General features: G+C 40.4%; 1 protein-coding gene across 2 annotated transcripts in view; it reads left to right on the top strand.

Moving 5' to 3' along the window:
• Adam18 (ADAM metallopeptidase domain 18) overlaps positions 1-13,389 on the top strand; it is a 68,081-nt gene that overhangs the window by 36,489 nt on the left and 18,203 nt on the right. For both annotated transcript variants that reach the window (XR_003711499.1, XM_028768279.1), the window contains exons 14-17: positions 1,792-1,990; positions 7,732-7,837; positions 9,288-9,474; positions 12,935-13,015. Coding sequence is in view for 1 of the 2 variants with exons in the window: in XM_028768279.1 (XP_028624112.1) it covers positions 1,792-1,990; positions 7,732-7,837; positions 9,288-9,474; positions 12,935-13,015 (573 nt within the window). In the remaining variant the exon portion in view is untranslated. The remainder of the gene's footprint in view (positions 1-1,791; positions 1,991-7,731; positions 7,838-9,287; positions 9,475-12,934; positions 13,016-13,389) is intronic.

The following is a 13,389-nucleotide window of genomic DNA, read 5'->3' as shown; positions in this document are numbered from 1 at the left end:
CACACACAGTCCACACACAGTCCACATATGACAGTCCACACACACAGCCCACACACCAGTCTACACACCACAGTCTAAACACACAGTCCACACACCACAGTCCACAGACAGTCCACACAGCACAGTCCACATATCACACACAGTCCACACATGACAGTCCACACACAGTTCACACACAGTCCACATACCACAGTCTACACACAGTCCACACACACAGTCCACACACACAGTCCACACACAGTCCACAGACAGTCCACACACAGTCCACACACACAGTCTATACACACAGTCCACACATGACAGTTCACACACAGTTCACACTCAGTCCCTAACACTAACTGATTTGTTTTCTACTTTTATAATTCTGTTCTCACAAAAATATTACAACCCACTTCAAGCTGGTTGCTTGTAGTGGGGCCTGCTGAATCCTGCAACAAGTGGATATGGAACTTATTAGAAAACTGGAAGAAAGATTTTCCAATCCAAGTTCCCACATGTGATACTTATGATTGCTGGACAAATTAAAGGCAAAGTAAAACCATATAGCTTACAGCTCTGTTTTACTTTTTTTTTAATTAAGATTTCTTAAGTATCATGTTACTAACGGCTATCACTAAGCTACACTCCAGCCCTATGTACATGCTGGGATGCGCTCTGCCACTGAGCCAAACCCCCGCCCTGTGTGCGCACTGGGCATGTGCTCTACCACTAACTACATCCCAGCCATCAGATCATATTTCTTGAACTTGAAAGCCTTCTTTTACTATCTCTTGTATTCTGGTCTACAGGAAATTGATTCTTTTAGCTACTGTTTGCCCAGGGAAGGCTTTATTGCTCATTAGTTTTTATCATTTGGGTGTATGTGAATTGTCATGCCTTTGCCACAAAAGTCAGAGGACTGTTTGTAAGAGCTGGTTCTCTCCTCCCACTATGAGGTTTCCACGTATTAGACTCCTGCCGTCACATTTGGCAGCAGACTCTCCTGCCCCCTGAGGCAGCCTGCTGGTCTTCTCATTCCTTTTTAACATATATTTTCAGGGTATGAAAGTCTAAATTGAGTTTTTTCTTTCATTACTTTAAAGATACTATTTTTATTTATTTTTCCTTTATTAAATATTAATTCAATTTCAGATGATTATAGTGTGTGTGTGTGTGTGTGTGTTTTCAGCACATATGGTAGGTCAACATTGGGACACTGTAAATTTTATTACGAATGGCAGAAGAGGAAACATTTATTCAACCAGCCACAAAAATGTATCTGAACTATGCAGAGAGATGCTTGTTTTCTGAAAATGACGAATATTGGTGGTGAGACCTGTCAACACATTATCAACCATTCATTATTCTAAGCACTTCTCTATTAAAGAGAATGTGATTTCCATTCCTAGTTTACAAGTATAAAAGAGCTTCTTTATATATCTCTTACACAAATAAGCTAGTCAGAGTCACGGCTGAAACTGGCTTCTGGGTCCTGTCAGCATCATGGGTAGGACGCAGTTGTTCCGCGCTTCTCAGTCCATATGCTGCGCAAGTAGGAATGCGCATGCGCTGTGGAGCATAAGGTCTAATGACTGCAAGCACATTGCCACTGGGGATATGTGCATACCCTGGAGAGTTACCCTTCTTCGTGAGTCCCAGTGGGTGTTTTACCTGACTTTTCCCTTTCTAGAACTCTTGGTTTGGGTAAGTCTCTTAGTCCCTCCGTTAGCCACAACCAGACATGTTTAGCCATTTTCTTTGGCAAATACTTAAAAAGTCATTCACAGCCCCTGATCTTTTTCCTGTCCCCAGCTGTCGGCAGCAGGCACTCCCTGTAGGAAGGCTGTTGACCCAGAGTGTGATTTCACAGAATATTGCGATGGCTCCTCTAGCCACTGTGTTCCTGACACCTTTGCGTTGAATGGCCATTTGTGCCGGTTGGGATCTGCATATTGCTACAGTGGACGATGCCAGGCTCTTAATGACCAGTGTGTCAGTTTATTTGGAAAAGGTACTGCTTTCTTTTGCATTTATGTTGCACTCCATGGGGGGTTATATCACATGCCTTAAAGCCTAGGTGAGGAAAAGCCTGGGTCATACTTTTATGAGGGGCTTAACTGAAAATAAAGAAAAAAAATTATAGGCATGATAGAAAACTTCCAAGAAAATTGCTATGCACGTAATGCCTTTTCTCAAGGTTTGATTAAAGAAAAAAACATGTTGCTTATACCCTCTGAATTCTATTAAAATGTAAATAGAAAATAAGTAGATTGTGATGCCTTAATTCCCTGTTGTCTGCCACATTCGTAATCCAGTATTGAGAATATAAGCCGTACAAAGCTGAGTGGATGTCATTCACATGTGATCAATTTCCTGACTAAGGGGAACAGCCACTTCGAAGCAATTACAGGCTACCTGGCCAGAACTCCTGTTCAGGATTCTCTGCACATTTTGTTGGTTTTTGAGATTGTTTTGTTTTGTTTTGTGGTCAAGGCTGACTTTGAACTCATCATCCTCCTGTCTTGACCTTGTTCATCTTTTTTTTTTCCTTTCTTCAGCTAACATTTTAGAGAAATCCAGATAAGACTCCTACATGCCTGCTGGTGTTTTTAGTGTGCCCCAACATGATTATCTATATGCAGGACGACTGACATAATCAGACTCTACAACCAATTCACAAAGCAACGTTAGAGATCAGAGCAGAGCTATCAGGAAACCATCCTTCATAATGATCAGAGAATCTTGTGGCTATGATCGGTCCTTGAGGTGGGAGAGCGGTTAGGATGATGGAGCTTTCTACCCAACATGACCTAAAGCAAAGGATTGGCTTCCCATTAAAACCTGGAGAACAACTTCACTAAGTGAGAGCTTAAAGTAAGAGAATAAGAGAAAACTATGCCAAAGTCAACACAGTGGGTGGTCAGAAGTCAGGGAGGAGCCGTCAGAAAAATCACCCAGACAAATGGGGTCTGAGTATATTCACAAGTCATTAGGAGCCTGTTTTATACTATGGCTATAATAGGCTCTCTCCTAGGAAATATGGCCTGTCTAGCCACAGGTTCTTACTGCAGTTTACATTAATGTAACATCTTCCGAAACTGACCTTACATCTAATCAGAAAGTGTGTGGTCACTCCCAGGACATTTGCCCACCACTGCACCAGTGGGTGTGTCTTACCAGACCATTGCTATTATAGCTTGCAGGTTCACAGCTGAATAAGTACGGTGACTGATTCTCTGGTCCGCTATCATGCACCTCACCTGCTAGCATTGTTAAAGCTAGCCAGTAAGGATGAAATTTCCAGGTCAGTACCGGTTTGGTGGCATCTTGAGCAACAGGATCATCCCATTCAGTTCTGGAAAGTAACTAAGAGCATTTGCAATAACTGTAATGTTTGGGGGTCTGTGGGACCTCGCTAACCAAAAGACATAACACATTCCTGACACTGGGCTCTTTATTTGTTATCTTCTAAAGACTGACAGAGGGCCATGTTGCCCTGCCATAAGATAACTCTGTTTAAACCCTTGTGTTTAATGTAAGTTTTAATAATTTCATAATAAGCATTGTATTTATATCATTTCTATACTCCCTTGCTCTTATAATTCCTCACTCATTCCCACAACTGTCAATTTTATGACATCGTTAATATTGTTTCAAACATATGCACCTGTGTAGCACAGCCTATTGCACCCCTTTGGTGTTGCTCCTATGTGTATGTGTTAAAAGCTGAATGCTTGGGATTGAATTATATCATCAGGAAGCTTGATACAGAAAAAGGCTAATTTTTCCCTGTCTTATCAGCCTTTAATTGCCTGATCTTCATCCAGGGAAGAACCCTCTACATTGGTATGTTAACTGTGCTTGTCACTGTCCAGGGCCCTGCCTTAGGTGTTGCCTAGGAGATTATCAAACAGCCTATGCCCCAGTCCTCTGACTCTTTCTTTGTCTCTTCCACAGTGTTCCCAAAGCCTTTGGCTGTATTGGAATTGTATTGGAGATGTATCATTCAGGGTTGGGCACTCCCCAGTCAGTATTCTCTGCATTTTGACCAGTTGTGGTTTTCTGTAATGGTCTCTTTCATGCTAAAAAGAAGCTTCTTAGATGAGAGGTGAGAGCTACACTTAGCTTTGAGTCTAAGGATGAGGGTCTAGAATGCAGTTAGGAATTATAGTAGTTTAGGATAAGGGCAATAGTAGGTTATCCTCTGGGTCCCATGGCCCCACCAGCTGGGTAGTTAGCTGGTTTACAGTATCAAGCATGAACTCCCTTTGATTGAGAGTGCCTTATGTCCTTACCATAGGATGCAGGCAGATGCCACCATTGCACCTTTAGGACACTTGCTATCCTGGTCATTGCTGAGGTTCGTGGCTATTATAGCTAGGAAGGACTTGATTGCTTTGCTCTCTCCGCAACTTTCACAGAACCTTCAGATAGCATAAGAACCAATCTTCAGGGAGGAAGATTTCAAATCAGATCCAGATTGATTGTATCCGAAGTTCGTAAGGGACTTCCCTTCAACTTCTGGAAGGCAACTAAGGCAATGGCGATAGCAGATTTGATTTTGGGGGTCTTCTTGACTCCTCTGTTCAACAATTACAAAGGAATTTTCCTATGCCTGGCCTTAGAGTTTTTGTTAGATAATCTATGCCTCTTAGTGAAGAACATTATCACTTCAAGTGGTATGCCTTCATGTGTATGTATATGTATATGTATGTATGTATGTATGTATGTATGTATGTATATATATATGTGTGTGTGTGTGTATACTCAATATATATATTCTAAGTAAACATTAAAATAATGTTTTCCTATGAACTTTTCAAACATCCTTAGTATTATTTATTTCTCCCTCTCTCCATTTCTGCCCCCTTCTCCCCCTTCTCTCTATTGCCCTCCCTTCCCAGTTTAATTCTTTGTCTCATTTTTCCCACTTCCTCTTTATGTGCATCTGTGTCCTACTACCCCCATCTAAAGAAATCTCCCACACACTTTTACTTTCCTGGTATCTTAAGTTACACCAGGTTATACACTGGCATCTAAATATTCAGAGCTAAGATCCACAGATATGAGAGGACAGACAGCATCTGACTTCCTGGGTTTAAGTTAAATCACTCAGTATGATACTTTCTAGATCCATCTGTTTAATGCAAACTTTATGATTCCAATTTTATAGCTGAATATAATTAATTATACTGTGTATATGTATCATATTTTCACTTTCCATTAATCTGTTGAAGGGTATCTAGGTTGTTTCTATTTCCTAACTATGATGAATATGACTAAAGTATCAAAGGCTATGGCTGAGCAAGTATCTGCTGAATAGAATGTGAAGTTTTGGTCGTATGCCAACCAGTGGGATGAATGGGTCACAAGACAGATCTACTTACAGCTTTTTGAGAATTCTCCACACTGATTTCCAGTGTGGCTGGACCAATTTGCAAACCATAAACAGTAATGAGGATTCCCTTTCTCATCATCCTTAGTAGCATTAATTCTCAGCTGCTTTCTTGATCTTGACCATTCTGACTTGGGTAACATGAACTCTCAAAGCATTTTTAACATGTGTATTTCTAACTTCTGAGTGTTAGCATTTCTTCCAGGCTCAGCTCCACAGTTACCACAGTACACAACAGCCAGGTGTGCATACCTCACTATAAAAGAGGCTGCCTGCCCCCTCCTCTCTCTCTCTTGCTCTCTTACCTTCTTCCCCCTCTGTCCTTCTCTCCCCATTCTCCCTTCTCTCTCGCCACATGTTTATGGCCTGCCTCTACTTTTCTTTTCTCCCTCCCTCCCTCTCTCCCTCCTTCCCTCCCTCCCTGCCCCCCCCAACTTCCCTCCCCATGCCCTAAATAAACTCTATTCTATACTATACCATTCTGTGGCTGATACCTCAGGGATAAGGAATACTTCAGCATGGGCCTGCAGAGGCACCCCCTTCCCTGGCAACCATACCTACAGTGCCTCCACCAAACATATCCCTGGCTTCATTTTCTTTTTTATAAAACACAACGCTGAGAATGTTGAATACTTTTAAAAGATATTTCTTTCCCATTTTTTATTTCTCTTTTAAGAACTTTATGTTCAGATCTATAGTTCATTTTTTTTTTTAGTTAGAAAGTTTTGTCTTTGTTTTGGGGATCTTTATTCTGGATATTAATCCTCCATCAGATGTACAGTTGGCAAAGCCTCCTGTTACACAGGCTGGCTTCTTTATCTATGCAGAAACTTTCTAGCTTCAGGAGGTCCCACTTTTCAATTGTGTGTTTCAATTTCTGAGCATATGAGGTTTTACTTAGAAGATCCTTCCCTAACCCCATATCATGTAGGGACTGCCTGTATTTTCTTCTAGCTGTTTAAATGTTGAGAGTTTCACCCGCAGGTAGATCCTCAATCCATCTGGAGCCAGTGTTTGTAAGGGTGATACACACAGGCCGAGTTTCATTCTTCTACGTGTTCATCCAGTTTTCCCAGCACCATTTGCGGAAACTGCTGTCTTTTCTCAAGTGTTTGGTTTTGACACATTTGTTGAGATTTAGATGGCAGAAGTTACGGATACTCGTGTTTGGACCTTTGATTTTGTTCCATTGGTATACCCGTCTGTGTTTGTTCCCATACCATATTGTTTTTATTACTACGACTCTGTTAATCGAACTTAAGATCTGGATGATAACCCCTCTGGCATTGTTCTTTTTGCTCAGGAACACTTTAGCTCTCTAGGGTCTCCTGTAGTTCCATGTAAGATAGGAGGTCTGGGTTGGCAGAGTCATATCAAAACATGATTAATATAAGAACATACAACCATCCTCATTTGTAGTGTTACTAAAATCAAAATCAAGATCATTTTATCCTTTCTTAATATAACAAGTAAAATTTAAAATACCTTAGGCAACTGAGCTTACCTAAGCATTAAATAGTATAAGAAATCTAAACATAAAGTCTTTACCCTCTGGGCTAGTCTTGGTACCCTCTTCCAGTTGATCAAATCCCCTTGTTGCCTATGTCTCCTAGGACCTTACTGTGCAAAACCTCTGTAATCAATCTTGAAAATCTCATTATCTTGTTTAAATGTCCCTTATCATACCACTTGTCTCCCTTTTAATAGTTTTTTAAAGTTGATTTCTCTTTATTATGTTACACAAAGGTGATGGATGTTTTCCAATAGAGAGAAAACTGAAGTCTGGAAGAAATAATAGAGGTGTCTTGGGCTATGGGGGGGGGACATTTCATTTAATTCTGACTATTTATTAATGTTGGTCATTTACTTATTCACCAGTTTAGAGAATTGAATGTCATAGGCATGCATACATATAAAATATAATAATTTTTTAAAAAAAAGCAATGTGAATTGTGCCTAAGGGACAGTATATGAACTTTCTTCCGACCTCCACATACAGACATGTTCATGTGTGTGCATGGATACACACACACACACACACACACACACACACACACAAAGATGTACATGCCTAAAATTCCAACCATCAAGAGGCTGAGGCAGGAGATTTTCAAGGCCAGTCTGAGATATATTATACATCTTGCTTCAAAACAACAAATAAGTAAACACATGAATGTAACCTGTAGCAATGGACATAATCCCCCTTGTTTTATGTTATGACACTGGCAGGTTGCCCAAGGAAATCAGACAAAGCATGAAAATTGCATGCCCATTTGGAAATGACAGTTTTATCAGCCTGTTACTAAAGATCACGTAATTCGGATTAAAGATAATTTCAGAACACGTTTCCGTTTTAGGTTCTCAAGGCGCTTCCTATGCCTGTTTTGAGAAAGTGAATTCACCACGTGAAAATCTGGCAAACTGTGATTCTAAAAACGCGTACTCGTTACAGTGCAGACAGCAGTATGTATATAAAAAGTAGCTGTTTTTCTGAGTCATGATACTTTGACAAGAGACCGTACTAAGTGAAGACAACTAGCAAATTGTATGGTAGGAAAATAGTCTCATCAAACGAGTGCGTGAGCAGACTAATGTGTGCACGCGTGCTCGCCCACCCTAAGGGTGAGACCGGCTGGGAAATCAGATTGTCCTTGGTAAGGGGAACTGCCAAAGTTCAGAAACTTGGGAGTTCTATTTTCAACTAAGAATTAAAATTGAGTTGTGCTTTAAGTCTGTAGTTGGCAGTAAACCTAAAGCATGGATTTTAATTTTTTTTTTTTTTACAATGTAAGATTGTTGAGAGGAAAGAAATTTTCATCTTGTTGGTTATTTCCAAAAAGCTGACAGGTGGTGCTGCAGAACGTGTCTCAGTGGCTCCATCTGGACTGTTGTAACTTGTTTTATTGTCACATGAAACAGCTCCTGGGTCCAATAACAGGAGCAGTTACCTTGTAACAAGCGCTGCCAGAAATTCAGATTAGATATTTTAAAAAGTCAAGGTGGGGCTGGGGAGATACTAGCTCAGACAGGAAAGTGCTTGTCCAAGTTAGAGCCACAGAACTCATGGGGAGAGAGCCAGATGTGGTGGGGTGATAGAGAAAGGCGGATCCCAGGGACTCACTAGCCCACTAACCAGACTTACTCTGTGAGCCCAAGGCCAGTGCAGAACCATGTCACAAAAGTAAAGGTGAACAGCACCTGAGGACTTACACCCAGCACTGTCTTCTGGACTCCACCTGCATGTATATATGTGTATATGTGTATATGTGTATATGTGTATATGTGTATATGTGTATATGTGTATATATGTATATATGTATATATGTATATATGTATATATACATATATATGCACACACACATATATATGTATATATATATATATATACATATATATATGCACACACGAGCACATATGTGCACATGGATCTGAGTAACAAATCGAATGTATTGTAAAGCTCTATGCAGTATAATAATATGTGTAATAATAAGATAATGTATGTAATATGTAAAATAATAAAATAATAAAATAATAGTGCATATTCAAAAGACGCAGAAAGAATAAGTGGTCAGCCACCAATGGGAAACTTCAGGTCACAGGTCCAGACTGAACTCTATGAAAGTCAGCCTAGCTGACCACTGAAGCCTGTAATAGAGAATAAAGTTGCATGTACATGTGTGAATACAATATACACATTTCAGGACTGCCACGGTGTTAATTAACCGTTTGCGCCTACCTGCTCATGTTTTTAAAAATCTTATAACATCATAAACCAATGTTACCATTGCATCGTTTTTATGGTTTCACACCGTTAACCAAACATTTATGCTACTATCCTCACAATCCTCAATTGGAAGCTGGCATAACTGAAAATTAAAAGAATAATGAAAACTTTTCTGTTTTCCATTTCCAGGGATGTTCTCTGTGGAAAATTAGCTTGTTTTCGGCCACACAAGAACTATAAAAGCCCTAGTCAATCTGTGCTGTACTCATATGTCCATGACAGTGTGTGTCTGTCCGTACCTCCTGGGCTGTCTATGAGATCAGATGGCAGAGATAGCGCATACGTGGCTGACGGCACTGTGTGTGGACCACAAATGGTAATCGACTGAGGATGATACTTAGCTCTGTTAATTTATGCTAATTACCACGATGGTTTGAACCTGGTGCCTGTGTTCAGTTCCTATATGGTGTTAGATGACAGTTGGATGGAGCTTTAGTAACCATGTCGCAATGCTTTTCAGTCTCTATGTAAAGAACAAACAAACAACCACCACACGTTTTTAACACAAGAGTCTACTAACCACCAAGTGCTATTGTTTTTAGACCTAATAATTTCCAATAGTAAAATTGAGTTTTCATTTCACTGTACTTCACTGCAAGCCATATTCATATTAGTCAAATTTTGTGCTTATGTATATGACCAGAATGTTAAGCGTGAATAGTTTGGAAGAGCCAAAGCAATGCTAGGAAGGCACAGCTGATGGCTGTCGTACAGTGAGAAGCACATGTGTATGCGCACATCTGTATGTGCAAGTGTACATATATATGCAAATTACATTCGTGTAGTCATTATACATAGAGAGAACTAAAATCCAAAGTTTATCAGTCTAGGGACATGAGGGGACACAGCCCAGAAATCACACTAATAGCCCTGTAAGGTTGAAAGTAGCTATTTATAAACCCTACAGGACAATGGCCTACAGCATTTGCTTGCAAAGCCAACTATGAACACCTAAGATCAGCGGTTCGTGATCCCTGAGGAAGCTTACCCATGCTGAGGAACCCAGGTCCTGGGGCTGACTGTCTTGTGCAGCCAACTTCCTCTGTGAGCTGTATCTGAAAATTTGCTTCTCAGATAGAATAGGGGAAATTTTGGAATATCCGATTAAGGAAGAGTGGTTCCTGGGCTGCTTCTCTCACCTTAGAACATCTTAATGACATGAGCTGCAATCGTGGAAAAGCCCGTGGGAATGCAGTTCAGAGCCAGTGAGAACACACAGCCCTCACTCAGATAACAGGGAGGAACAAAAGTCTACCTCCCATACAGATGAGCAAGCCATAAAGGAAGTGTGACAGCCCAGGCTTTCCAATGTGACAGTAGTCCCAGACAGCTTCATCAAAGTTCCACATAAGGCTGTGAGGCAGGAGCCCCAAGCACTGGGACCCACCCCACCCCAGGCAGTGTGCCGTGACTCTATGTCTGCCAGGACAGCATGCTAGCTTTTCTCATCATGAAAGTGGGGACAGACAAACTTCCAAAAATGTCAAGCATGATCGATCACCTTGTGAAGGAAGAACTTAGTAAACAAGTCTCTAAAAGTGACAGTTGTTGGTTTGTAGAAGGTAGTGCTTTGCTCCTGGGTGGGGACACAGGTCACTCTGCCTGGCAGGGAGACAGCTTTTAAGTCTAGGGCCTGAATCTGTCTCTTTCTCCCTTCTTGGCTAAATTAATTTCTAAGTAACATTATTATTATTGTTGTTATTGTTATTGTTATTATTGTCATTATTATTTGTGACCAAAAATTTAAAATATTCATTGGCTTATCCTTTGTATTTTGGTATAAATGTAACTGATTTTTATGTTAATATGTTGTCCTGAAACTGCTGAATTCACTGATAAGTTGTATCAAGTTTGTGTGAGTGTTTGCCTGTTCATCTGTATGTAATCTGTAAGTCTGTGTGTGTTTGCTTATGAATCTGTGTGCATTCTGTCATTCTCTGCATGTTTCCATGTTCATCTGTGTGTAGTACATTCGTATGTGAGTGTTGACACAAGCATCAGTATGTAGTTGGTCAGTCTGTGTATGTTTGCACATTCAACCATGTATAGTCTGTTAGTATGTGTTTTCATGGACATCTATGTGTAGTCTGTCGTCTGTGTCATCTGTGTGTGTTTCTATTGCATCTGAGTACAGTCCCTAAGTTGGTGTGTGCTTATGAAGGCATAAGTATGCAGCAAGTGATGAGACTATGTGTGCCAGTAGATGAATCTGCGGGCAGTCTGGAAGTCTGTGTGTTGCACTTGCATCTATGTGTGGTCTGTAAGTCTGTGCATTTGCACATGCATCTGTGTGTGGTCTGTAAGTCTGTGCATTTGCACATGCATCTGTGTGTGGTCTGTAAGTCTGTGCATTTGCACATGCATCTGTGTGTGGTCTGTAAGTCTGTGCATTTGTACAAGCATCTGTGTGATCTGTAAGTCTGTGCATGTTTGCACTTGCATATGTGTGTAGTCTGTAAGTCTGTGTGTTTGCACTTCCATCTGTGTGTGGTCTGTAAATCTGTGTGTTTACACATGCATATGTGTGTGCTCTGTAACTCTCTGTGTGTTTTTGTTTGCACAGTCATCTGTGTGCTGTCTGGCTATATTTGCACAGGCATCTGTGTGCAGACTGTCAGCCTGCATGTGCTTGCCTGGCCATTAGCTTACAGTCTGTCAGTCTGTGTATTATGTATTTTCTCAGACATGTATGTGTAGTGTGTCAGCCTGTGAGGATTTGGACAGCCACCTCTGTAGTGTGTCAGCTTGTGTGCATTCGAATATATATTTTTGTGCAGTCTAATTACACAGCCATCTGTCTGCAGTCTCTGTGTGTGTGTGTGTGTGTTTATATAGACAACTGTATGCAGTCTGTCAGCCTATGTTTTGACATGGACATCAGTGTGCAGTCCCTCAGCCTATGTGAGTTTACATGGACATCTCTGTGTAGTCTGTCTGTGTACACTGGAGATCAACTACATATCTGACCGTGTTATCTATAAACCAATAATTTTACTAGATCTGAATATCTTTTATTTCTTCTTAGTATCTCAATGGACCAGCTAGAATACTTAATATTACACTGAATATTGAATGTAAGGACCGCATGAAAGCTGGTATATGCAATTTATTTATTGGTTGTATGGTAATTTTGAACGGATAATTGCGAAGAGTTAGCTTTCATTTTCATTTGACATTTTCATATTGTGAATTATTTAATTCCACCTTACGTCAACAATTGAAAAAAAATAAGCATTCAAGCCAAATAAAATAGAAAAGGGTAAATGAGACCAAGGTGATGACATACCTGCATTATCACTTGGTTGTCACTCTGACATGAAAAGGCTTGACAGTGCCTAAGGAAACAAAGTCAAACTATTTCTCTCTTTAATTCTGATATATGCTACCACAGCAATTCAAAGAAATGTACAAATTGTATTTGAGACATAGGCAAAATTATCCTCCAACCTTAAGGGGACACTTTTGACTTCTGTCCAATTACCCATAACAAATATTAACAGCGTAGGAAATGCAGTGAGAATTTCACTCAGTTCAAACGGTAGGAATCAAAATCCAAACCACATGCAGTCTCCATCAGCTCCGAGCTGACACATTCCTCTTACTCTGATACCATTGCTGTTGAGGGGGCTACTTTAGAAAGGCAGAATGTCTGTATTAGAGTCAAAGCAAAACGGATAAGCAGGTCTTGAACATCTTCTATGAATAGGTAGCGCACAGTGGCATTTCTTGTTTTACATGACATTCGTGACTGGGAAATATTCTGTGTTTAATTTTAGTATTGTATAAACGGAACCTGCAAAGAAGTTAATTTCACAGGAAATGACTGCAACGCCACCAAGAAGTGCAAAGGGAACGGGGTAAGTGGCTCTGTCGGTAGTTTCACAGTTCAGACTACTGAGGGGTGATTCAAAGCCAACCTCCTGTTGTGGAGAACTAGAAGCTATGTTGTTCTTTAAAGACATGGCTATATCCAGTGGATTAATACAAGAAAACCAAATGAGCTAATCTAATGCTATGAAGTGAACTGTATGCTTCACTTACTTTTGGAAACACATTCTTATTTTCTCTCAATTGTTTATCTGTTTTAATCTAGTAATGTAAAATTCCCATTGCCGGGGGACCTGGCTTTCTTTTCTTGACATTTGCCAGTTTGGGGTGAGAAAGGTCTTTGTTTCCTTGTTTTCCTCAAAGGAAACCAGGGTGTAGTATAATCAACAGAAGATGATTGAAC

Source organism: Grammomys surdaster, unplaced genomic scaffold (assembly GCF_004785775.1).
Source record: "Grammomys surdaster isolate TR1022 unplaced genomic scaffold, NIH_TR_1.0 185, whole genome shotgun sequence".
Classification (NCBI taxonomy): Eukaryota; Metazoa; Chordata; class Mammalia; order Rodentia; family Muridae; genus Grammomys; species Grammomys surdaster.
The sequence above is the reverse complement of the archived record's forward strand: the minus strand, read 5'-3'. Positions and strand labels throughout refer to the sequence as shown.